The following is a 27,274-nucleotide window of genomic DNA, read 5'->3' on the forward strand; positions in this document are numbered from 1 at the left end:
GGAAAGACGGGAAAAAAAACGGCCATCACTTCTCAAATACCAAACCACGTTATTTTTCTGTAAACAATAACGGCAGCAGCAGTGTAAACAAGTGAACGCGAGCTGTCCGGAACGCACGCTTCGTGAAAATATCGGACGCAGGCAGGCCTCGAGATTTTTAGAAGCTCTACTTTCAAGCAAGGTCCCTTCCCACAGCTGCTACGAAGCGGCCACCTGCACAAGTCACCTACAAGCGTTCCAGATGGCCGCTCGTAAACACAAACACGCTCCACTCGTCTTTTTGGGGGGCCACGGCGATGACTTGAGGATTTTCCACACCCCAATTTATTTGGCGCCAGTTACAAGTTCCAGTGACCCCCCTCCCCACCCCCGCATGCCCCATTTTTGTCGCTGGGTCACCCCCGCTGACCCTAGCAAGGTCAATTGTAGTGCGAACGACTGCCAGAGTTTTTGTGTCCCCCAAGTGCGGCGAAGGTGGACGTTTCTTCGACAAAACAGGAAAGTGAAATGGGCAGACCATCCCCTTGTCCACAGCGGTTGCTCACAATCCCGGACAGTCTAAACAGTTTAACCGGGACAGAGGGGGAAGGATTTTTGGCATCCGCTGGGTGGCTTAGCGGTGGGCGTACTTCGCCACCGGGGACGGTAGCAGTGGCGCCGCCGGTTCCCGCATCCACACAGCGTGGTGAGGGATTAACGTTCCCAAAGTGCGCCGTCTGCCGTAAAGTGTGCAAGAGAGACCCTGTGACATCGTCCGCAAATTGTTGATCATTGTGTGCCGCAGCCCGATAACCGCGCTTTAAAAATTATCTACGAATATAGCATCAGGGAAAAGAGTGAGTTGGGTTTCTCAGGTCTCGCTTGCAAGAGGTCGCATCTCAAGGGGTTCTTGCCCAACTCCTCTGTATGGTTGGCATGCAGTACACAGAAGCACTGGGTTTCCAAAAACAATGATTCTCTACGGGAAGTTTAAACCTCGAGCGTGTTTTCTTCATACTGTCCCTTTGCGGGTTTTCCTAGTCTGACGGTTAGTGCTCAGATAGTGTACATTCAACGACTCACTCCACTGATTAGGCAAATAAAGCATTGAATTTTTGTTTTTCGCTGCTTAACACGATCACATTTACGTTCAACAGGTCAAACGGAATTACACGAATCACGCTGAGATGAAGAGCTAACACGCACAACGCTGCTCACAAACCACGCCACCTAATGTTTCACCGACGGACTATCACGTCTGTTAAAACAAAAAACCATGTACAAAAATGATTATGTTAGACATGCTTATTCGACAGCCAAAAGAGAAAATGAAAACAAAATCAAGCCACACACGTGTCACAGTGCAAGCAGCAAATAGGACGGTTGACGGGACGTGTTGGGGAACGCCCGAAGCAAGGCCTAGACAGTCAGGCTCCAGCCGGGCCGAACAATACAGGGGGCGGCACTAGGCCGCATCCTTGCTTGCCTAGAAGGAACCTGCTCGCGCTACAAGCAGGGGCGGTGGTGCTGACCGGTGCGAGCCGCTATAATCTACGCGGACGCTGCCACGAGACTTCGCCAGCCCCAAAACTAAACAGTTACGGTTCGAGAGCGGCCAAAGAAAATCACACGCGGATAACGGCGACAAAAAAATAAACAACGCAAAAGGAAAACGGTGAAAGATCGATCGCTAACCCACCGCACGCAACCTGGAAACTCCGAACCAAAACGTGGCGGCACCGCAGCCGCTGGTGAAGCCACTCCATTCCGGAAATCGGCGTTTTGGGAGCGGCAGCGGCGAGAGCGACGGGAGCGGTGGGAGTTGTGGTTGCGGTGGCCGGAGAAAGGGCCGTGCAGCTCGCCGGGGGCAGCTTCACTGCTGGGGCGGCGGGGGTGGCGGCGCCTGGCTGCTGCTGCTCGAGGTGTTGGGCGATGGCGGCGGAGTCGGGCGCTTGAAGCGGTCGGGGCTGCTCCCGCGTTTCGGAGACGGGCGCTGCGGTCCATCGAGTCACGAGGTCAAAGGGAGGGGGCGGATGGGTTCACAGGGGTCGAGGGTTATTGGTGGAAGGGTACAAAGAGGTGAGAGGGTAATGATCAGTGAACTGGCACTCATTAGTTGATACGATACTGAACGAGCTGTGATGAGAACTATTATTAATCTATTATTAATCATCATTATTGGCCATGATAAATCCACTGCTGGATGAAGGCCTCTCCGAGCCATCGCCATCTTTCAAGGTTTTGTGATGCAACATTTTGTTTGGCACCTGAACGAGCCAATTTCATCGCTCAATCTCTTTACAATAGCTGTAACAATGCTATTCCTCTTTCCAAGATACAGTCTCAATTTCAGGAGGGACCTCCCCTGGAATGCTTAGATAGCTCCTTTTCGAATAGCTTTTTGCGTGTGGGAGGAGTACCCTGAGCAACTCCACGCACAGGACTCACTCGGGTTCACAAACCTTTCCTGACCACCTCACAGCTTGGAGCGTATGGGAGTTTCGCAATTCTTGTGTTGCATCGCAAGCACGCACCACCACCAGGAGTTAAGGAGATGGTTTTCAAACAATGTGTTCGGGTTACGCAAAACATTTATAAACAAGTGTGTATATTATTGGGCATTTCTACACATTCACAACATCCTGGTAATATGTGCGTGATGTCAATTTAAAGATAATTATTTATAGATTCATGAGGTGTGGCTCTTGGGAGAGTAAGATCGATGGTTTTACGTGCAGACAAAACGGAATGCATCATCGCCACCACGTGGATGAAAAGTGAGGTCCGTCCGAGTACGTCTGACACCACCACCACGGTATTCTGTAAGACTTTCTCCTCCCTTATTAAGGATGAATGATGAACTGTCGCGTCTAAATCACAGCACTAATTGGGTGATGTATCACGTCCAAGGAAAAATACACCACCACTACAATGCAATTTTTTAATAGAGCATCCAAATGTACTTCTATTTTTGCTTTAGCCAATATGGTCAGGAGCTAAAGGCCAATGATGGCTTCAGGAGAGACTGTGTAGTTTTGCTATTCCTCCTCCTCCTTTAGTCCACAGTTTGTGTTGCATGGTCACAATCACAACAACTTGTCTTTAATTTTATATTCATGAAGGAGATGTACCGCAGATGCGGTGTAGAAAGTGGGCAGAGGAAAAAACCTCTGGGAGCCAATAGCACAGATGGCTGGGGGCAAGGAGCTCCACATCATGGGAGCAGAAGGCGCAACTTCATTGAATGAATGCTGACCCACATCCTTAAAGTGTCTGACACGTACATTGAACAACGTGCAACCGCCCTTGCTATAATGCACGTGCGTTTGTCTTTGTGCGTGTGGGAAGCGGTGGTTGGCATACTGCGCCTCTAACCCAGCAACCCGAGTTCGATTTCCGCTCACGGCCAAAGAATATTTGTGATGAATATTTGACTGGACCCGGGCACCCCCGAGGTCAACTCTGTCACTGTTGCGATGTGTAAACATCAGCACTCGGGAGACAATGCGCGGTGCTGGCCTTCATAGGTGCTCATTAGCAGGCACTTGGCCCAGCAGTCTGTGGAGGCTATATGGGGGGGTCTCTGTCTTGCTCTGTACATGCGCGATCGTGTGTGTGTGTTTACATACAGGCATGCCCTGGCCCGTTGGGCCGTGCAGGCCGGGTGGGAGGTGGTGGGCGGGCGGCGTGGAGCGGCTGAGCGTGGAGGGTGGAGTGAAGCCGGCCGGGTGGCTGCACAGCGAGATGCCTGCTCCACACGGCACCAGCACACAGACGCATACAGACACACACAGGTACGTACCGACACGTACAGACAGGCACACACAAGAGACACACACAGGCACGTACAGACACACACAGGTACGTACCGACACACACAAGCGACACACACAGGCACATACCGACACACACAGAGGCACGTACAAACACGTACACACAGGCACAAGCATGCACAGAGAAATAGTAGTTGTTATTGGGCAGTTCCATAAAACTTTCAAAAACATCCCAATGGCACGTACGTTTTTGCGAGAGTTTTAGAAACTGTTTAGCCAGAGGCAGCAGGTCATGAACACAACCTTGGGTGTGTCTCTACTTGTTTCGGCATTATTAAAGTCATAGATGCGTCAATGGGTTATATATTGGTGCTTGACATTTTGAAAGTGCTGTGTATAAAACAACAGGGATATTTCACGGCACATTGTCAACCTACTTCTGAATAAGGGCTTCCTTCCCACAATGCGGTGTCTGTTACGAGGATCACTTGCCCATGCTTCACCATGCTGGTCAGTGCAGGTTGGTGGAGGGGGCACCCAAGACCAGTTCAGATACCACTCACCACTGATGTTAGCCATGGCCGGGAATCAAACCCAAAGCCTCCGGATTTATAGCTCGGTGCACTAACCGCTGCATCACCGCTCCATTCCATGTCGTATACAGTCACGGGACGGTGTTTGACCCTTCCACCGCACATGTGAGCTGAAATGGTGTCAATGTGTACGCTTGAAATAATTTAATTGGTGACAAACAGCACTGGTTACACGAAACACAGTTGGTATTCCAATAATACTTTGCCAATTAGTTTGTTTGACGTTCATAAAACTATCTGCAAAAAGGAGAATGCATGTGAGAGGACACCCGCCGAGGAGATGGAGCAAGGAGATCAGCTCCTGTGCAGAGGCCTTCATCCATCAGTGGTTTGGCCATGTCTGATGATAATAAAACTAAACCGAGCTATGCAGCTCTTTTGCAGAAGCCACCTGGCCACAAATGAGAGGTCAACAAAGTTGCTCATCACATGGGAATTTATAGCGGCCAAATACTCTTAAAGAGTGTTTTTTCATGTGGAGGGGAAAACCGGAGGACCTGGACAAAAATCTACTTGACCACGGGGAGAACATGCAAACTACAAATAGACAGCAGGCATCAGGGTCGGGATCGAACCCACGACCTCCTGTATACCAGGCAAGGGAGTTATCATCTTACAGTTGCCGGGAACCACGGTGCGAGCGACTTCTGAGCGCGCGTTGACACACCGGGTGTGCGTTATCTATCGGTACGCCGCAGACGAAAGGGGGGCACCGAGCGAGCACGCGGGGACGAGCGCTTCTCACCGGGAGAGATGGGCCGGCTGTGGCTGGGCGACGACGCATAGGGCACAGGGCTGCTCACGGTGCGGGGGCGGATGCCCTGCGAGGCCAGCTCGTTGAAGTGTCTGTCAGACGTGGTCACGCGAGCACCGCCACCACCGCATTAAGCGGTAGTTAGTGGCAGCCGCGTAACGAACAAACGAGCAAGCGAGCAGGTGGCATCTCTCGGCAATGGCTTTGCCACTACTTCCCCAGTGCAGTGCCAGTTACGGGTCCCTGTGCGTGTGTGTGTCACATGTGGTGATGGCCACCCACCACTTTGTGTGCCATGCAGGCCTTTATAGGTGCTGCTCACTAACAGCACTTGCCTCAACAGTGTGTTGTGTCACTTGGCCAACACGTGGATCGCAATCCACGGGTGGATGATCGCTAAATATGTTTGTTAAACCCGGGACAGAATGAACACTGACATAAGCAGACAACAATTTTCGTCATGGCTGATGGCAACAAAAAAATCCCCAACGAAAACTTTACACATTCAAACAATGATAACTTCTATTTTTCGATTTAAAGCTTTCGTGACTGCAGGAATACATCTTCTTGGTTCTTTCGGTAAAGTCACGTAGAAGGGAAGTAATAAAATAATAAAAATAAAAACATAATAAAACAATTCTCACGACGTTTCGGCCACAACGCAAGCAGCCGTCCTCAGGCGAAGAATGAGAACATTATCAAGCTAGGAGCTTATATAGGTGTTGCGAGGAGGAGCGCCTTAACAAAAGAATGTGCATATGAAGAGGAATTTAGCATACCAATGGACAATGCGTAGGAGGTGGGCGGAGGGGTTTCAAAGTCCCATTATGCCCATGCCATTATGCAGGATCAACAGCACCACGGGGGGGCGCAAGGAACAGCGTTAATAAAGGAAAGGAATGTTAGTGATATGTAGCTGCATTTACCAAACAACCACGTAGAAAACCCAAGTAAAAACTACATAAAAAAAAACTAAAATATAAACTGAAACTTACTATACTCTACAATAAGCTGAGTTACTAACAACAAATAATAAATTACAATTCTACGTCGTAAGAAGTATATAATATACTTCCATCTAAACTTTATTCTCTTAGCATATACAGTACTATATACTGCCATAGATAAACCCAACATTAAATTATATACTGTATTCCTGTAAACCACCCTATACTTTATACATTTTAATATAACACTATGTATTATTCAACTCACCCTAATGTGTATCGAAATGGTTTATTACGTCCTTCCAATGATTGCTAAGCCTGAATCCATCTTCTCGGTTAAAATTGTCTCTGTGTTTGTATATGTGAATCGCCTCATGAACGAATCTCTCATGATAGCCAGATGGCTTGCAGAGAACCTCCGTCTTGGAGAAGTCAATGTCATGTGAGCCCACTGAGTTGTAACAGTGGTCTGCCACGGCTGAGGTGTTTGTCCTACCGTGTTTTAGATCAGCTTTATGTTCACGAATGCGGTCTGAGACGTGTCGTTTGGTTTCCCCAATGTAACTGCTACCACAGAGGCAACTTAGTTTGTAGACGCCAGGGTACTGTATGTCTGGAATCACATCTTTTACAGATGGTACCAGATCACGGATTTTATGTACTGTGTTGAATCGGACCTGGATCTTGTGTTTAATCAGGATTTTGGAGATCTTTTTTGTGACCCCAGCAATGTAGGGTAAGGTGATTGTCTTGAAAGGCTCCTCAACAGGATCTTTCTTGATGGTTGGAGTGATGGCTTTGCGGATTGTGTAGTCGGAGTAACCATTAGCCTTAAGAGCTTGGCGTACGTGTTTGAGTTCACTGGAAATGTGTTCATGGTCGGAGATGCATTGGGCTCTATGATATAGAGTCTTGATGAGGGAATTCTTCTGGGATGGATGGTGGTGGGAATCCGGTTTTAGATAAGCATCCGTGTGGGTGGCTTTCCTGTAGACAGAGTGGCTCATTGAACCATCAGGTCTCCTTTTGATTAGGACATCCAAAAAGGGTAGCTTGCCATCATTTTCGACTTCCATGGTGAATCTGATGGCTGGGTGTATGGAATTGATGTGGTCGAGAAATTGGTCTAGAGCAGGCCGGCCATGTGGCCAGATGACAAAAGTGTCGTCTACGTACCTCTTCCATAAGGTCGGGCGTAGAGTGGCAGTCTGGATGGCGTCCGTCTCAAATTTCTCCATGAAGATGTTGGCTACAACCGGAGATAGGGGGGAGCCCATTGGGGTGCCCTCAATTTGCTTGTAGAAGGTTCCATTCCAGGTGAAGTATGTATTGGTTAAGCAGTGTCTCACCAGGGGGGGTACCCCAGCATTTAGTCCTTGATGAACCAAGTCTTCAATGATTGCGATGGTGTCAGGCACAGGCACCTTGGTGAACAAGGAAACCACATCAAAACTGACAAGCAGGTCGTCTGGGGACAGGGCAATCCCCTTGATTGTCGATACCAGGTCAGTAGAGTTTAGTACTGCAGGTGGTTTTTCCAGTGAAAGGCCGTAAGATTTCGGACAAAAAACGAGCCAGTTTGTAAGTGGGGGAGTTGATAGTAGAGACAATGGGACGAAGAGGTGTATCTTCTTTATGTATCTTTGGCAAGCCGTACAATCTTGGTGGCCTGGCTGCAGAAGGTTTCAACGAGAACTGTTTGGTCTGATCAATTAATGCGGTTGAAGCAGAAATGATGTTGTTGGTTTTGGAGACGAGGCTGTTGGTGGGGTCTCTTTTTATTTTTGTATAGCTGCCATCGTTGAGTAGTTCTTGAATTTTGTTGTTGTATTCTATTTTGTCCATGATGACAGTGGCATTGCCTTTGTCGGCTGAGAGGATGACAATGTCATCCCTCTTTTTTAATTGAGCTAATTCAAAACGCTCATCTTTGCTGATGTTGCTAGCTGGCATCTTAGCGTTTTTGAGGGTTACAGAGATTTCAGATCTTGCTACGTCTGCAGCGATGTGACTCAAGCCCTTGAGAGCTACATCTACTCGAGCAATTATATCATTAACTGGTATGTGTCTAGGTGTGACTGCAAAGTTTAGTCCTTTAGCTAAAACGGATTTCAAACCTTCAGAAATAGGACTGTTACTGCGATTAATTACGACTTTGTTAACATCTAGCTTTTCAATGTGTGGGTCCGGTTTCTTGTTTGAGAGGCGGTTGAATTTGGAAATCAAGTTGTCCTTACATTTAGTCGACATAGCGGCAGCTGAAGAGGCAGTCATTTTTTCCACGTGTTCCCAATCCGATGTGGACATTGTTGCACTCAAAGATAAGTGTGATTTGTAGAGTGTCTTGTCTAACTGATCTAGTTCGGTGCGCGTAAGTCTGATTTTCTCTGAGATAAGAGCTAAGCTAGTTCTAGACAGAATTCGTTTCGCATTAGAAGAAGTTACAGCAGCAGATGTTAGTGTAAATGCGTTTGGTATTACCTTAGAGTCGCGGCATCTCTTCAGAAAGGTGAGAGACTCGATTAGCTGAGCCTTCTTATCCCGGAGCTTGTTGAAGGATCTCAAAGTTATGTGGAAACCCTCCCCGTAGAGGCGGTTAAATTTCGATTTAAAGCTTTCGTGACTGCAGGGATCCATCTTCTTGGTTCTTTCGGTAAAGTCACGTAGAAGGGAAGTAATAAAATAATAAAAATAAAAACATAATAAAATAAAACAATTCTCACGACGTTTCGGCCACAACGCAAGCAGCCGTCCTCAGGCGAAGAATGAGAACATTATCAAGCTAGGAGCTTATACAGGTGTTGCGAGGAGGAGCGCCTTAACAAAAGAATGTGCATATGAAGAGGAATTTAGCATACCAATGGACAATGCGTAGGAGGTGGGCGGAGGGGTTTCAAAGTCCCATTATGCCCATGCATTATGCAGGATCAACAGCACCACGGGGGGGCGCAAGGAACAGCGTTAATTATTTTATTACTTCCCTTCTACGTGACTTTACCGAAAGAACCAAGAAGATGGATCCCTGCAGTCACGAAAGCTTTAAATCGAAATTTAACCGCCTCTACGGGGAGGGTTTCCACATAACTTTGAGATCCTTCAACAAGCTCCGGGATAAGAAGGCTCAGCTAATCGAGTCTCTCACCTTTCTGAAGAGATGCCGCGACTCTAAGGTAATACCAAACGCATTTACACTAACATCTGCTGCTGTAACTTCTTCTAATGCGAAACGAATTCTGTCTAGAACTAGCTTAGCTCTTATCTCAGAGAAAATCAGACTTACGCGCACCGAACTAGATCAGTTAGACAAGACACTCTACAAATCACACTTATCTTTGAGTGCAACAATGTCCACATCGGATTGGGAACACGTGGAAAAAATGACTGCCTCTTCAGCTGCCGCTATGTCGACTAAATGTAAGGACAACTTGATTTCCAAATTCAACCGCCTCTCAAACAAGAAACCGGACCCACACATTGAAAAGCTAGATGTTAACAAAGTCGTAATTAATCGCAGTAACAGTCCTATTTCTGAAGGTTTGAAATCCGTTTTAGCTAAAGGACTAAACTTTGCAGTCACACCTAGACACATACCAGTTAATGATATAATTGCTCGAGTAGATGTAGCTCTCAAGGGCTTGAGTCACATCGCTGCAGACGTAGCAAGATCTGAAATCTCTGTAACCCTCAAAAACGCTAAGATGCCAGCTAGCAACATCAGCAAAGATGAGCGTTTTGAATTAGCTCAATTAAAAAAGAGGGATGACATTGTCATCCTCTCAGCCGACAAAGGCAATGCCACTGTCATCATGGACAAAATAGAATACAACAACAAAATTCAAGAACTACTCAACGATGGCAGCTATACAAAAATAAAAAGAGACCCCACCAACAGCCTCGTCTCCAAAACCAACAACATCATTTCTGCTTCAACCGCATTAATTGATCAGACCAAACAGTTCTCGTTGAAACCTTCTGCAGCCAGGCCACCAAGATTGTACGGCTTGCCAAAGATACATAAAGATACACCTCTTCGTCCCATTGTCTCTACTATCAACTCCCCCACTTACAAATTGGCTCGTTTTTTGTCCGAAATCCTACGGCCTTTCACTGGAAAAACCACCTCTGCAGTACTAAACTCTACTGACCTGGTATCGACAATCAAGGGGATTGCCCTGTCCCCAGACGACCTGCTTGTCAGTTTTGATGTGGTTTCCTTGTTCACCAAGGTGCCTGTGCCTGACACCATCGCAATCATTGAAGACTTGGTTCATCAAGGACTAAATGCTGGGGTACCCCCCCTGGTGAGACACTGCTTAACCAATACATACTTCACCTGGAATGGAACCTTCTACAAGCAAATTGAGGGCACCCCAATGGGCTCCCCCCTATCTCCGGTTGTAGCCAACATCTTCATGGAGAAATTTGAGACGGACGCCATCCAGACTGCCACTCTACGCCCGACCTTATGGAAGAGGTACGTAGACGACACTTTTGTCATCTGGCCACATGGCCGGCCTGCTCTAGACCAATTTCTCGACCACATCAATTCCATACACCCAGCCATCAGATTCACCATGGAAGTCGAAAATGATGGCAAGCTACCCTTTTTGGATGTCCTAATCAAAAGGAGACCTGATGGTTCAATGAGCCACTCTGTCTACAGGAAAGCCACCCACACGGATGCTTATCTAAAACCGGATTCCCACCACCATCCATCCCAGAAGAATTCCCTCATCAAGACTCTATATCATAGAGCCCAATGCATCTCCGACCATGAACACATTTCCAGTGAACTCAAACACGTACGCCAAGCTCTTAAGGCTAATGGTTACTCCGACTACACAATCCGCAAAGCCATCACTCCAACCATCAAGAAAGATCCTGTTGAGGAGCCTTTCAAGACCATCACCTTACCCTACATTGCTGGGGTCACAAAAAATATCTCCAAAATCCTGATTAAACACAAGATCCAGGTCCGATTCAACACAGTACATAAAATCCGTGATCTGGTACCATCTGTAAAAGATGTGATTCCAGACATACAGTACCCTGGCGTCTACAAACTAAGTTGCCTCTGTGGTAGCAGTTACATTGGGGAAACCAAACGACACGTCTCAGACCGCATTCGTGAACATAAAGCTGATCTAAAACACGGTAGGACAAACACCTCAGCCGTGGCAGACCACTGTTACAACTCAGTGGGCTCACATAACATTGACTTCTCCAAGACGGAGGTTCTCTGCAAGCCATCTGGCTATCATGAGAGATTCGTTCATGAGGCGATTCACATATACAAACACAGAGACAATTTTAACCGAGAAGATGGATTCAGGCTTAGCAATCATTGGAAGGACGTAATAAACCATTTCGATACACATTAGGGTGAGTTGAATAATACATAGTGTTATATTAAAATGTATAAAGTATAGGGTGGTTTACAGGAATACAGTATATAATTTAATGTTGGGTTTATCTATGGCAGTATATAGTACTGTATATGCTAAGAGAATAAAGTTTAGATGGAAGTATATTATATACTTCTTACGACGTAGAATTGTAATTTATTATTTGTTGTTAGTAACTCAGCTTATTGTAGAGTATAGTAAGTTTCAGTTTATATTTTAGTTTTTTTTTATGTAGTTTTTACTTTGGTTTTCTACGTGGTTGTTTGGTAAATGCAGCTACATATCACTAACATTCCTTTCCTTTATTAACGCTGTTCCTTGCGCCCCCCCGTGGTGCTGTTGATCCTGCATAATGCATGGGCATAATGGGACTTTGAAACCCCTCCGCCCACCTCCTACGCATTGTCCATTGGTATGCTAAATTCCTCTTCATATGCACATTCTTTTGTTAAGGCGCTCCTCCTCGCAACACCTATATAAGCTCCTAGCTTGATAATGTTCTCATTCTTCGCCTGAGGACGGCTGCTTGCGTTGTGGCCGAAACGTCGTGAGAATTGTTTTATTATGTTTTTATTTTTATTATTTTATTACTTCCCTTCTACGTGACTTTACCGAAAGAACCAAGAAAATGATAACTTCTACCAATAGATGGCACTAGTAATTTGTCCGCAGTATATTACAGGGTTACATCCGGGTAAATGTTGGTGCTCACTTCTTGGAGGATGGTGGAGCCCGTTGAAAGCCATTAGAATAGATTTTGGTTCTTTCGGTAAAGTCACGTAAATAGAAAAACAAAAAAGACTGCTTGTGTTGCGACTGAAACGTCGTGGGTTTTTTGCTTCTATTATTTTCTATTTATTATTACTATTTTATTTGTATTATTTTCATTTTATAAAAAAAACATTTTTTAGATTTTTTTGTTTTTCTATTTACGTGACTTTACCGAAAGAACCAAGAATACCATTAGAATATATTACAGTGCTCGGTGTAATTGGTGTATTGGCCACCACTGCTCAACTGCATTCAAGCCAGGGCTCACCAGACCAGCCTCATTGCTCAATCCACTGCTGTAGGAAGGTCTCCCTGAGCCATGTGGATCGTAAGGAGTTGTTTGACTATACATTGCCATGCTAATCAGTGTGGGTTGGTGATGATGGGGAGCATAGATGTGAAAGCATATAGCAGCAGTAGAATAATGGATGTGGCTACACTGACACGTAGCCCCACAGTAACCTGCATTACCTCATGCAGCTGCACAAAACCATTTAAATACTCAACAGCCTAAACCACAGCTTAGCTTCTGAGGTCTGATGTAATGGGGCACACATTCCAGGTGATGTGTGCGATGATTCATGATGGAGGGCGGAGCAAAGCCAGCCGGGTAACTGCATGGCGAGATGCCTGCTCTACATCGCACGAGCGCGGCACGTGCTGGGCACGAGCACGGCACGAGCGTGAACGAACGCGGAACGAGCGCGGAACACGCGCGGCACACGCGCGGCACACGCGCACATGGAGACATTTTATCTGTTGTTGGGCAAGGCAAAAAGTTAGCGAACCTCACACGAACAACACATTTGGGGGTGTATCAATTTGAAGGTGATGATTTAGAGTTGAAAACTGTTTAGCAGGGGTGGTGGCTCATCACACGACGCTCGCCCCCCTGCACCTCTCGTCGTCCATCTCCAGGCTGGACTCGCTCTCGGAGAGCTGGCGGCAGAGCGCCTCGCGCCGTTCCATCTCGCGCTGCAGCTTGCGCTGGAGACGCAGGTTTTCCTCTCGCATGTGGCGCTCTTCCTCCAGGTACTGCGCCATCTTCTCCGAGTCTGCATGCCGACGTACACACGGACGTACACGGGAACACGCACGTATGCACATGATGCACGCACACGTACGCACGTACTAAACAAAGGCAAAGATCCCCCGTATAACCTTAACAGACTGTTGGGGTAAGTGCTGTTAGCGAGCAGCTATGAAGGCCATCACGGTACGCGAGGGGTGGGTGGCCAGCACCACGCCCGGCGATGTTTACACACTGCACCAGGTACTCAATTGAGGCTCAATCATCACTGGTGTTGGCCGTGAGCAGGAAATGAACTCGGGGCCACGGGGTTCGGAGCGCTTAACCTCAAATATCTTTTTTGTCACTGGCATAGCGTGCCTGGCATCGTGTGGCTGGCATAGTGTGACTGGGATAGAATTGTAGTGACATCAGGGATGTCACTGTATGGTGCCGGCCCAGAAGGGCCGTGGCGTGCGATGCATTTCCATCGCGTACACCCCGTGGTGGGTGTAGTACCAGCCCTAGCGGGGCTTGGTGAGCGCTGGGATAGCGCAGGCACGACGCATAGCGTGCAGTGCGGTCTCCCACAAGGGAAAGCGGGAGAGTGTCAGCCCAAGGACAGGGTTGCCTCGGGCCATGGCACTCTGGTTGACCCTGCAAACATGTGATCCGGAGTGTCCACAGAGAAGCCCCCAGGTGGGGGGACTAGGGGGTGATCACGTGTCCGGGGAGAGCTCTCGAGAGGGATCGAGGGGGAGCTAGAAGGCTCAAGAAGGCGGACGGGGCCAGGGGCGGAGCGGTCCCAACCCGTGGGGGGATATAAGGCGGGTCCCTGAGAAGGACCTGGGTCGCTGCATTCTACAAGCTGGAAGTTCTACGTCTCAAGCTGGAAGCTCTACGTCCTACAAGGCATCAACACGTGGTCGCGGACCCGAGTGAGGGCCCCACCCTTCGTAGCAGTAACTCCTCTGTATAGGGTAGTTAGCTGGGTGGTCACCACCCTAGGCTGTATCTGGCGAAGGGGCAGTTGCCCCTTTGTGTTACAAATAAAAGTGTTGCCTCTAAAAGGAACAACGTCTGCGACTCAGTTGGACTCACTACAGAATGACTGGCATATTGCGTAGCTTACACACCATGACTGGCATATTAGCGTGGTTGGCATGGGCCCTGGAATGAAATGGGCAACCGCCCCCCGCCCCCCCCCCCCCCATCTGCCCACTTTGTGACCTGGCGCTTGGGCCCCTCCGGCCCATAGGCCCCGGTGCGATTGCACCGCCTGCACACTCAGCAGTTATGCACCATTTACTACGCTCCATGCGTCATTATATCTCGTGCGCGATAAGGTTTAAGGTGTCAACCAGACACCCAGAGATCGATATAAACTAAATGATTAAACTAAATTATTTTTAATTTTTCAAGATAAGGCCCACTGAGCTATATAGATTCTTTTTCAGAAATAACCTGGCCGCAAATGATAGCTCAAGGAAGTGGTTTAGCTTGTGGGAATTTATAGCAGCCAAATAATCTAAATGCATGTTTCTAAATGTGGAGCGAAAAAGCAGAGGACCTGGAGATTATGCAAACTCCAAATAAACACGCATCGTCAGGTTTGGGATAAAACCCCCGACCGGCTGCATATCAGGTGAGGGAGTCACCATCTCACCACCAATAACGTTACGAATAAACACACAAATGAGTACAATGCGGTTAAAGGGACGTGAGGTGACAGTAAACTAACTGCCACAAGCTGCATGGCGCGGAGAGGGGACTCTCAACCAGCAGTGGACTGACAAGAGGGCTGGGCGGGAAAACGTCTACCGTGGTGTTGTATCACTGGTCTGAACGTTTGGCGTCGGTGGTACGTACGTTGCACCTGGTTGGCCCTCAGCTGTTTCTTGAGGCGGTCCACCTCGTGCCGCAGGAAGCGGATGTGGCGCATCAGGTTCTCGGGGGTCTCCGACGTCTCCATGGAGACCTCCTGCGGGGACGGCGGAGCTGACACGGGCTGCTCCAGCTTCTCCTGCAGGATCCTGGGGGATTGCAGCGGGAGTCGCTAGCATCGCCACGAACATCGCCGCCGCGAGCATCGTCACGGCGAGCGCCGCGAGCATCGCCACGGCGAGCCCCGTCGCTCGCAGTGAGCGCCGTCACTCGCTGCGAGCGCTGCCACTGGGTTGTGAGCATTAACGAACGTAGGATTTATGACGAAGGTTAATGGAGTACAATGAAAAAAAGACCAATTTTTTTTTACAAACAAGGATCTTAACTTTAACGGAATCGCAGTCCCACATCGCGATGATCCATCGCATCGCTGGGTACGGTGACTCGCTGGACGATGTGATAACGACGACGCTGACCGCGTGACCACTCACCGCTTCTCAGCCTCCAAGCGATCCATGCGCTTCCACAGCCGGTTCACCAGGGCCTCCTGCTCCTGCTCCAACGTGTTCTCCAGATCGATCTTCTCGCGCCGCAACTTTTCCAGCCACACACGCACAGAGAGAGCAAACGCCGTCAAACCAACATGGCGGGGGGGGGGGGGCGCCTTGTGTGGTGTCTGCCGCAGAACTATTTAACTATTTTTATTTTACCAGGTAGAATCTTTATTTATCGTGGATAAATCCGATGAGCTATACCAGGAAGTGAGCTCGTTCCAAAAGTGAGGGGCGGCAACACGAGATGATTTTTCACCGTAGTCAAAATCTCACTCTGGGTGCATTCAGGAGACAAAGCCAGGAGCTGCCAAGGCAAAGCGATGAGGGCTGCAGTAAAAAGGCGCTCACGGAGGTGTTCACCAATCTTTTCCATTCGTAAATTAAGCCGGTGAACACTGCGTGCACCATGGTTGGTAACCACAGAAAGATGCTGCTGTATAAATGGGGCAGAGTCTCTGGTAGCGGGGGGGGGGGGGGGATGGAGAGGGTAGGGGGGATACAGGCGGGGAGTGGGGGGGTACCTGCTCCAGGGTCTGCTGCTTGGTGAGTGTCTCGCTCTCCAGCTTGCGGATCTTCTTCATCAGCTTGTTGATCTGGAACTCCTGCTCCTGCTCCAGGGTCTGCTCCAGTTCGGCCTTCTCCTGCCTCAACTGCGAGTGTGCAGCATGTTCACACACACATACAACAGGCAAAGATCCCCCGTATTGTCTTTGACAGACTATTAGGGCAAGTCCTGTTGGCGAGCACCCATTATGGCCGGCACGGCACACTGACAGGGTGGTGTGACACGTGCATATACACAGTGAAACATGGATACACACAGAGTAACACGTGCATATACACAGTGACATGTGGATACACACAGAGTAACACGTGCATATAGAGAGTGACAAATGGGCACACAGAGGGACGCATGCACCCATCGAGCTTTAGCTCCAGCGAAAAACGTCCGGCTCGCTCGAACCAATGCTGGCGAACCCCCAGATGCTTAAGGGCCAGGACCCTCCCTGTTAGATACGGGTGCTAGTTTGACGCGAACTCCTTGGTAAATTGCAAGCCGTGTCTCCACGGCGACGGAACGCAGCCGAGCGAAGGGGCGCCCCACCACACCTGCATGAGTTTGCGCGAGAGCTCGTTGGTCAGGAACTCCTCCTCCTGCTCGTAGTTCATGGCCAGCGTCTCCTTCTCCTTCTTGAGCGCTTGGATCTTCTTGAAGAGCGTATTGCTGATGAACTCCTCCTCCTGCTCGGCACGTGCTTGCTGCGGACACAGGAGGAGGAGGGGAGACAAACGGGAATGGGAGACTCAGAAAAACGGTGGTGATGGCCAGTGGGTGCCATCTCATTCACGGGGATATATCATCCGAAGGTTCCAGCAGAAGTAACAAGTAAACCCGTAAAAAGAAAGTTTTTCACTATAAATCCTTTATATGCGTGGCGGCTAGAGTCGTCTCGTCATCTGGCTTGAGATGGCTGCCACCTATGCGTCAGATGATTGTCTGCCACCATTAAGCAATTGGTAATTAAATATTTAATTTGTTTTCCCTAAACAGTGTAAAATTTTGGATTTTTTTTCCACGAAAATTTATTGTCACACACAACGAGTCTGTGTGGAAAATGTCAGCTCGATTGGATCACGGGAAGTGGGTTAAAAAACGAGCGAAAGATTTGCACAGTCCTAAGCAAGCAAGCAAACTTAATATAAAGGATTTACAAATATATTCGCCTGTGGAGGACGCGGGGATCGATCCCGCGACCTTTGGCATGGGAAGCGAGGGCGCTACCAACTGCGCTACTCCGCCACGGCCTGTGGAGGGGTTACGCTCTGGGCTCTTACACTCTGACGTTCAGCCAAAGAATGCGTTCTATTTGAATATATGTAAAATAAAATTTTTTTTGCCTAAAAAGTGTAAAATTTTGGGAATTTTTTTTCACGAACAATAATTGTCTGGCACAACGAGTCTGTGTAGAAAATGTCAGCTCGATTGGATCACGGGAAGTGGGTTAAAAAACGACCGAAAGATTTGCACGGTCCTAAGCAAGCAAGCAAGCACGCACGCGAACTTAATATAAAGGATTTCAAAACAAAACAACAGGGTCATGTGTTTCAGAATATTTATACCGAAGGAATCCGATGAGCTGTAAAGCTCTTTTTTAAAGCCGTCCAGTATGGGCGAATCATAACGTTACAACAACGAACAATACAAAAAAATATACAAATAATACTTAACTACTTTTACCTTACCAGGTAAAGCCCACTTTTTATCAATCAATCAAGTCTTTATTTCTATAGCACTATTTCGTGCAAAAGATGCAATTCAAAGTGCTGTACAGATAAAAGAAAACATTGTTAAAAGACTAAATCGCAAAAACAAAAGCAATTTCCGTACAAAACTAAATTGCATTATAATAAATTGCTATCGAAGGCATATGAAAAAAGTAACACTATAAAACAGGGGTCGGGAACCTTTTTGACTGGGAGAGCCATAAAAGCCAAATATTTCTAAATATATTTCATTGAGAGCCATATAGTATTTTTTAACATATAATAAATTAAATATGTCTTACTTTTAATGCGACTTCTGGTGCTGCATGGTTTTGCTGATGGCCTTGTAGTATGGTTCATACGTGGTGAGGTTGAGCTTCATGCAGGCGTTGAGGCTTCCATTAGTTAAACGTGAGCGTAGGTTGGTCTTAATGTTCCTCATATGCGAGAATGACTGCTCACATGCATATGTAGAGCCAAACATGGTCAATACGGCAATACTCACATGCTGCATTGTGTGGTATGTCACAGGAAGCTCGTTCCAAGTTTTAAGAATCAGCTGGTCTTCAGGTTGAAGATTTTTTATTTCTGTCCACTTGTGTTCCCTCGCCAGCTCTGCTCGCTGTCGCGCAAGACTTTCCAACTCTCGATTAAGTGACTTGAACTTACTCATCCACATGTCTGATGCCTTCAGGTCAGCAACTTCCAGCTCAAAATCTCAGATAGAGACCCCGGGGATGCATGTCAGGTCGACTTTGTCCACTGCACACTCATGTGGATGAGTGATGAACTTGAAAAGACCAGTGCGCGCACGAAATTCTCCAAAACGTGCTTTGAATGACTGCAGGAGATTGGACGTAAAGCCAGCTAGCTGCTGGAGATCCAGATTTTGAGTGGAGTCACTTGCTAAGCATGCATCTATAATTTGTCACAGTCTTTCAAAGTGCAGAAGACGACCTGTTTCAATGTCCCTGAGAAAGACTTCCAGCTTGCTTTCAAATGCAAACACTGCTTGTTGAAGGGATGATATTGTATTTCCAATACCTTGCATTTTCACATTGAGCTGGTTCAGATGGCCAATTATGTCCACGAGATAGTGAAACTGCAGGAGCCAGTCAGTGTTGTCTAGTTCAGGATGCTTGACGCCTTTCATTTCAAGAAAAGTCCGGATTTCACTCAGGCAAGCTGCAAAACGGCTGAGCACCTTCCCCCTTGACAACCAACGCACGTTGCTGTGTAAAAGCAGACAGGGATAATGATTCCCAACTTCTTCTAACAGAGCTTTAAACTGGCGATCATTTAAAGCTCGGGCAACAATAAAGTTGACCACTCGAATGACCAGCGACATCACCTCACCAAGCTCCTGGCCACACGTCTGAGCGCAAAGCGCATCCTGGTGCAGGATGCAATGAAAACTTAGGATGGCTCTCTTTTCATGTTCACGGAGAAGCGCTACAAATCCTTTGTTCTTCCCCAACATACAGGGTGCACCATCAGTACAGACAGAAATAAGTGTATCCATCGGTAGTTTTTTTTCTTTAGCAAACTCCATGAAAGACGTGAATAAATCCTCTCCTCTTGTTGTCCCTTTCATTGGCAAAACAGCCAAGCTTTCCTCACGCAGTGTGTCACCTGCAGCATACCTGGCAATTATACTGAACTGAGATAGATGGCTAACATCTGTTGACTCATCTAACGCGAGAGAAAAGTATGTCCCGGCGTTTATGTCCTTTATTTGTTTCCTCGACTTGATTTGCCATCATGATGCTACGATCGTGAACAGTTCTTGCTGACAGAGGCATGTCTTTTATTCGTTTGATTATCTTGTCTTTATTTGGGAAGTCATCAAACAGTTCATTGGCCACATCAAGCATGAATGTTTTGGCATACTCGCCATCTGTGAATGGCTTTCCATTCCTTACTATTGCCAAAGCACCTGCAAAGCTAGCGGAATTCCCGTCACCTTGCTTGGTCCACACACGTAGTTGCTGCTGACTCGTCTGCACTCTCCGCTGTAGCTCTTCGCATGTCTTTTTCCTGCTGTCCCCCGCTGGATATTTCGATGCAAATGAAGCATGGTGTGTATCGAAGTGCCGCTTTATATTTGACCGTTTCATCGATGCAATTTTATCATTGCATATTAGACATACCGCAGATCCTGCTCTCTCCACAAATGCAAATTCTTCTGTCCACGCAGCCTGGCTATCTGATCAAATGGATTTCTTCACCTTTACAATGACCCGTGACATGCTCGCGAGCCATTGGTTCCCGACCCGACCCACGGGTCACGGGACCCGTGAAATTTATCTTCAAAACTAATTTCTGTTTACTTTAAAATGACACAGTATTATTAAGCAATATCACAAGTATTTTAAAATCAGTTCCAAACTGATTTTTTTTTATTTATGAATTTTATTATTATTTTTTTCAACTCAAAATTGTCTGGGAGCCATATGCCGTCACCGGAAGAGCCATATATGGCTCGCGAGCCATAGGTTCCCGACCACTGCTATAAAAGTTTAAAAAGGTAAGTTTTTAGATTTAACTCAAAATTGCTTACTGATTGGCATCTACAGCATTAGCAGTGTCTGTCCCCAACGAATTAACATCAGCTTTGTCAATCCACTGCTGGACTAAGGCCTCTCCACGCCGAGCCTGGGATGGGGGTTGTTTGAGCATACTTCACCACGCTGGTCAGCGAGGGTCGGTGAAGGGGACGTTACAATCCGGTTCAGCTATCGCTCGCCACCAATGTCAGTTGTGGCTGGGAATTGAACTCGGATTGCATGAACCACTACGCCACCGCTCTGCCCCGGTGTGCAGCAGAAGTTATTCCAATTAATCGAGCCGTAATTTGTTCCCACGAAAGCCTCACCGAGCCCCAAGGATGATTGTTCAGAGGTGGACAGATGACTCTTGAGCTTAAACCAGGCTCCCAAGGTTAGCGAGTTAATGGTCTCGGCTACCTTAGAAATGATTGCACATTAATACATATTAAATGTAGTTTTTGGTTAATTTTGGAATACTTCTAGCTCTCAGGACTACAAGATACGTATTGCCGTGCGCATAAAACAGTCATAGCATGGAGATGTTTTTGTGTTGACGAGACATCAACAACAAGAGAAATATAACGGAGGAAGATTAAAATAATTCGTACTTAGTGTGGATGGAAACCAGGGTGCACGGAAAAAGCCCACACACACAATGGAGGAATGCACTAAAACTCTTAACAAGGCAGAAGATAAATCTATTTTTATTAATGTATTACCGGACAGACTTGACCATTCGCGAAATCTGCCACCAACAAATATCTGCGGAAACGATCAGCAAGATAATCCGCTGGGCTCAGATTAATACCGGTATGAACATGCCTTTGTAAACCAACAGCCAACCTGCCAGAGATCTATTTTTAAAGCGGCTTGCGCCGCGAGTCAGCGCACAATGCGCGCGGGTATCGATTCTGCACGCCGCCCGCTATCCCTTGTTAAGTAGATTTCAATGAAAAATCATCAGCCCGCTGCAGAGACGCGGTCTACAACCGTCAAACGGCCCCGAGGTCATTCCAGGCGAAGAGATGCCGCCCCCCCCCTTCTGCCGCTTCAGGGCTTCACAACACCTGCCTCTTACAAGGACTCCAGCAACTGCCGCAAGAATAATGAGTTGAGTTGGTGCTTCAGGTTGCCAGGTTTTGTGACCATACAATAATGGCTTGCCTTGGCAACAGGCTTAACGGTTGTTATCATGACCCCGACGACACTGGGTCACACAGATAATTCCATATAAATCACGGATGTAACGTTTCAGGGACTCTTTTGGCAGCGGTGAGCAAACACAGGCCGAAAATACAAATCTCTATCACCATTGGTAGTGATATGTTTCGGGCAACAGGCCTTGTGCAGAGCTGATATAGAGGAATTACGGATTTTTATTACACCATTTATATAGCCACTGGCTCGGGATGTAATGATGCAACAATCATTTATGATTTTATGCAAACAACATGCAAATGATAATCTCATGAAGCATTCTAATGGAGTGAACAAAACTAACTGTACAAATGAGACAGGACAAACAAGGAACATACACAAAAGACAAAAATAATTAATTATTGAATCCAAACCAGGACAATGATTTGTGAATCGCTGGGGACGAAGGGGAGCCTTTCTTAATAGCACATCAATGAGCTTCTTTACAGCACATCAATGTGCGATGAAGAAGACCCACTGACCGCAAGATCTGACCATGGACGGATCCAGTGCTCGCTGAGCTGCACGGGCTTCCGGTTGCCAAACGAATACTTTATAAGGTCGCACTCATGACACAAAGTGCTTGCAACAAATTAACAAACAATACCTTGCTGATCTCGTCAAGGAGCATAAACTGTCACGCGAGCCCCGGTCATCCTCGCAGCGGCTTTTGGCTAGCCATCAAAAATGATGGTCACTGGATCGGGCGCTTTCAGATGCACTTCTGTGGCCACCTGGAATTATGTTCCTTCCAAACTTAGGAAGCCACTGAGCCATGCATTTTTAAATCGAGATTGACAACTCATTTCTTTAGAACTGCTTTTTGTATATAGTTTGTCGTCCTTCCCCCACACCTCCAAATAGTGCGGTTGGCTACGTACAGTGCGAAAGAAGTTCAACATACACACATACATCATTCGATGTCTGATGCCGTATCAACCCGGCCATGCCGAAACTGATCCCAGAATCCGGTGCCTGGTCTCACTCCCTGATCCGTGCTGCAATTTCCGAGGTGCTCGCGAGAAACATTCCACCGTGCGACCTCAAGTTTAACTTCCCAGTGGCATTAAACGCACAGGCAGAGTTAACTTAGATAAATATGACTTCAACCGCAGGCTATGTTAACCTTTGTTAAAAAGTAACCTTCCTAGTGATCAACCTCATCCCCCTTTGCGAGGAGCAGTGGGTGATGGGAACCGACCTGCACAAACTCCGTGGCTCTTGCAGACAAAAACGTGGACCCTGGCATCGTCGGCCCAGGCCTAGCGCACTCGTGTTCTCTTTTTCCTTTTCCGCCCACACTCCCAATATTATGCTCATCAGAATCAGAATATTTATTGAGGCTGGAGGAATCCGATGAGCTACAGAGCTCTTTTTTCACAGATGTCCAGTATGGGCGGGTCAGAACGTTACAACGACAACCAATACAAAAACATGATGAGAGTACAAAGTATAGAAAAGTATATATCCTGACTTGGCTATCAGTGTCACGTCCAAAGAAGCCATTCATATTTCTCCCACAGCAGTGCGACCCTTTGTGTTGGAGAACGGCCCGTGGAGGCGGCTAGCACAGAGCCACCTCTGAGACCTCTGGTCCCAATCGCTCTGTACAAGAGAGCGAGGTACATAGCATGCCAGTCACACTGATATAGTTTTAGTTCTCAGTTGGAATTTATCCGAATTAAGCTCAGACCAGATTTACTGTGTTGGGGTTTTTTTGTGCATTTGGTGACTGGACGCTTGCTTAACGGCCACGCTGGTTTAAAGAGCAAAACCCTGGACCAGTTTTGATCTTGGGGGTCTTATCAGCATGTTCAACAAATATTGGACTGACAAAAAATATCCGTGAAGGGGTGGGAGTTTGTATTACATGATATTTGCACATGATCCTCCATCACGGTGCACACTGTGCAAATACTAATTATGATGGTCAAGTGCTGCAGGCATTTAAGCGCTGTGTAGAAATTAAAAGCTGGAAATCCTTATCATGCGGCCATCCGTAGGAAGATCTTCCAATAAAAAACATCGATAGTGAATTAGCAACCGCTTTAAATAACCCAGAATAGGGCAGCTTCCAAAAATTATCGATGTAAAAATGCAGGTTACAAATAACGAATCAATAACTCTAGTAAGAATCAATTTTCATATAGTCGCGTCAATCATGTAAATACATCACATGATGCTGCGCAATCCGTGACACATGGAGGCGCATAGATTAAGATGTTTTAAGCCAATTAATAACAAGTGTTTATACATGTGGGAGGAACCCAGAGCACCCAGAGAAAACCCACACGTGCGAGGGGGCAACAATCTATCAAATAGAGATGGGACAGATTGAGATTAGTCTGCACTTGATCCACCAACCTCGCCTCCAGCGCCGAATTACAGGCATGTGCCACGCACCAAGTTCACTGGCTGTGCTACCGAGGAATATCCATGTGTCCTGCTAACAATGCCTCCCAGCTGTGTGGGGAGGAACACTCTTCAAAATGTTTGGTGTTCATGCGCTCTCTCTAGCCTTAACTCACCCCAACTTATTTCACGTTAAAGACAAGACAAAGATCCCCCCCATGGCCTCAATAGACTTTTGGGGCAAGTGCTGTTAACGAGCACCTATGAAGGCCAGCATGGCACACCAGGGGGTGGGTGGCCAGTACCATGCCCGATTGCAGTCGCTGCAGTGGCAATATTTACAAAGCGCAACAGTTAGTCATTTGAAGGTAAGTCGACCTAGGCGAGGCCCAGGACCGGTTCAGATAATCGTCACTGGTGTTGGTGGCCTTGGGTGGGAATTGAACTCGGGTCACCGGGTTCGTTGCGCAGCGTGCTGACAGCTACACTTCCGCACAATGTCATACACGCACCAAACACGTTTCCTCACTAATCATTTGGAAGTTGCTAAAGTTCCACAAATCCATCAGCGGCACTCTCGATTTTTTACACTGAGATTTTGCCAGCGGTTGATTATTTTTCACGAGTACATTGCCAGTTTTAATTCAGCACCGGTGTAAATATGTCGACACGAGTTATTACCGCCGGGGCTCCACCAGAATTTACGACATTTATGATGAGTCGGCAGCGAGCCAGACGGCTGGCTCCGCTCGCACGAGCAGAGAAAAGATCAGGGCGAGATGAGCTCGCAATGACCCACTCCACTACACGCCGCTCACCACAGCCACCGCTGGCACAACGACAGAGAAAAAAACGGGCACATGCTCGTTCCGACATGCATCGTAAAGCCGGCACGGGGGCATCCAATCACGGGCCGGGATAAATCCAGTGTGTAAATCGGACAGACAGTCGTGCCTGTCTGTTGGTTTTACACACTGGCACGGCTGCAACTTGCCCGAATCCCGGTCCGGCTATTCACTTTGCACGCGCAGCTCCGAGCGCGATAACGTTTGTGCGAAGCGCGACGAGGGCTTCCGCACTGTCAATTTTTTTACTCTGAGAGGAGTCTTACCGGTGGTTAATTTAGGGCAGGGAAATGCTGTCACGTGGGGAAGGGGGAGGGAGGGTGGGGCATGTGATGGATCTCTGTGCTCTAATTGAGTTGAATAATTTTCGATGGAAACTGATCCACCGAGCCGGGTCTTCTTCTACGTACCGAAAACGGGGAGCGTCGGCTGAGCCCTGTCGAGCGAAACCACTTGTGTGGGCGAGCGAGGCCCAGTGTCGATGATGAGTCAGATTCGTGGCACGCTTGAAAATGCATGGAGCGGGCAGGCGGCAGACCGTGGCGAGCATTTGTTTAAAACCTATAAACATTTCTGCGCAACACATGGTGGCCACGGACAGATTTTGCGCTTCACAAGGGAGAGTCACGCGCCGAGCTGCTTGCTCCTTGCTGGGAGGCAGGCTGCGGGTGGGATGGACGTCTGTGCGAGGTGCTGACCACTCTGCCAGGCCACCCTCTCTCAGTCGGGCCATAATAACACCTGGGGTCTCGCCCCGTGACCTCCTGTGGTTTCGTGGAACACCAGCGGTTGTTGTCTTTGTGCGTGGTGCACAATGTGCAGGGAGGAGGGGAACCAGGTGGAAGCAGGTTGACAAGGCCCCAGGCACCAACATCGAACCACAACGTGTGGGTGTTCACATGTGATAGAACTAGAGCTTTGGAGTGTGTGAAAAAACCCAACAAGTTGTGACCTTAGCAAGAGGCAAAGGGCAGCGAAACGTCTGCAGACAAATGTTTATATTATGCTGACCTACTCAGGGCGAGTATATGAACACAGCCAAGCAGGCAATGGAGTCCATAGCCATTCATTAACGCATAATTGGCTTACCGGTTAGTGTGCCAACATTCATACCGCTAGATAAATCGTAATCATTATCTCATCTGTATGAAAGCAGGCAAGCAAGCGTACACTGGAGCCATCTTACGGAGCGAGAACTGTGAGCTCGAGGCATAACCGTCCGAAGGCCAGGGTAACGGTGATGACTGAGTCACATTGAGATGTGATGACGATGATAATCAGGGGTAGGGCCCAGTTCTGCTCTTTCCTTTTGCTCACTTCAACCTCTTTTCTCTTCTGCCTCCTCTCAGTTATCCGAGATGTTAACTACCTCGCCTGGTATACATCTGACGCCTGCTGTTTTCCCCCCCTCCACATTTAGAAACATGCGTTTAGAGTATTTGGCTGCTAGAAACTTCCACGTGATAATCCACGCCATTGGGTTATCATTTGTGGCCAGGTCGCTTCTGAAAAAACGCTCAAAAGCTTAGTGGGCCTTACCCAGTAAAATACAAATATAAAATAGTAAATAGGATCTCACTTATCCATCTCCCCACTTTTCCTTCCACTCCTCCAATCTCTCCACTCTTCCTACCTCTCCCTTCCATGTCTCGACTCTCCCCCTTTCTGAACATCCTCACCTCCCTTCTCTCCCATCCCACGTCTCCATTGTCTCTCTCACACCCCCCCGTTATCACCACCACCATCACCACCACCATCATCACCTTACCATCACCACCACCATCACCACCACCACCTTACCATCACCACCACCACCTTACCATCACCACCACCACCTTACCATCACCACCACCACCATCATTACCACCACCATCATCATCACCTTACCATCACCACCACCATCACCTTACCATCACCACCACCACCTTACCATCACCACCACCATCATCATCTTCCCTTCCTCCGTCATGCTTCTATCATCTCCACCTCATCCCCTCCCACCCCGGTCCCCACCATCTCCCGTCGTCTCCTGCCGCCACCGCCGCCACCACCACCGCCGCCACCCGTGCCCGCGACTCACGATGGTCACGCTGGCCCTGCGCAGCTCCTTGTTCTCCTCCTGCAGCGCCTTGCACTTGAGCTTGTACGTCTCCAGCTCAATCTTCAGCACCTTGTTCTCCTGCTGCAGGGACGCGATGCGGTTGCCGAGCTCCTCGAGGCGCTGGAGGAGGGCGCCCTTCCCTCCTCCTCCTCCACCACCTCCTACACCACCTCCGCCGCCGCCTGCTCCTCCTCCTCCACCTCCTCCGACTCCTCCAACGCCGCCGCCACCGCCGCCGTCCGTGTCGCTCTCGCTCGCGCTGTCCGCCATGTCGTCTCCGAGCCGCCGCGTGACGT

At 48.0% G+C, this 27,274-nt stretch overlaps 1 protein-coding gene across 2 annotated transcripts; it reads right to left on the reverse strand.

Moving 5' to 3' along the window:
* Positions 1-277: 277 nt before the first annotated feature.
* On the reverse strand, positions 278-27,274 carry CCDC6 (coiled-coil domain containing 6). 2 transcript variants are annotated; one of them, XM_078613570.1, is made up of 9 exons: positions 26,958-27,272; positions 16,780-16,929; positions 16,191-16,319; positions 15,607-15,710; positions 15,101-15,264; positions 13,121-13,277; positions 5,091-5,191; positions 3,609-3,727; positions 278-1,972 (listed from the first exon to the last, which is right to left on the reverse strand). In XM_078613570.1, exons 1-9 carry the CDS (start codon positions 27,246-27,248, stop codon positions 1,853-1,855), a joined length of 1,335 nt encoding a protein of 444 aa, XP_078469696.1. In that variant the 5' UTR covers positions 27,249-27,272; the 3' UTR covers positions 278-1,852. The 2 variants fall into 2 exon arrangements, with proteins under 2 accessions (XP_078469696.1, XP_078469695.1); XM_078613569.1 differs by having other exon boundaries at positions 1,080-1,972; positions 3,609-3,730; positions 26,958-27,274.

Source organism: Lampetra planeri, chromosome 41 (genome assembly GCF_965212315.1).
Source record: "Lampetra planeri chromosome 41, kcLamPlan1.2.h2, whole genome shotgun sequence".
Lineage (NCBI taxonomy): Eukaryota > Metazoa > Chordata > Hyperoartia > Petromyzontiformes > Petromyzontidae > Lampetra > Lampetra planeri.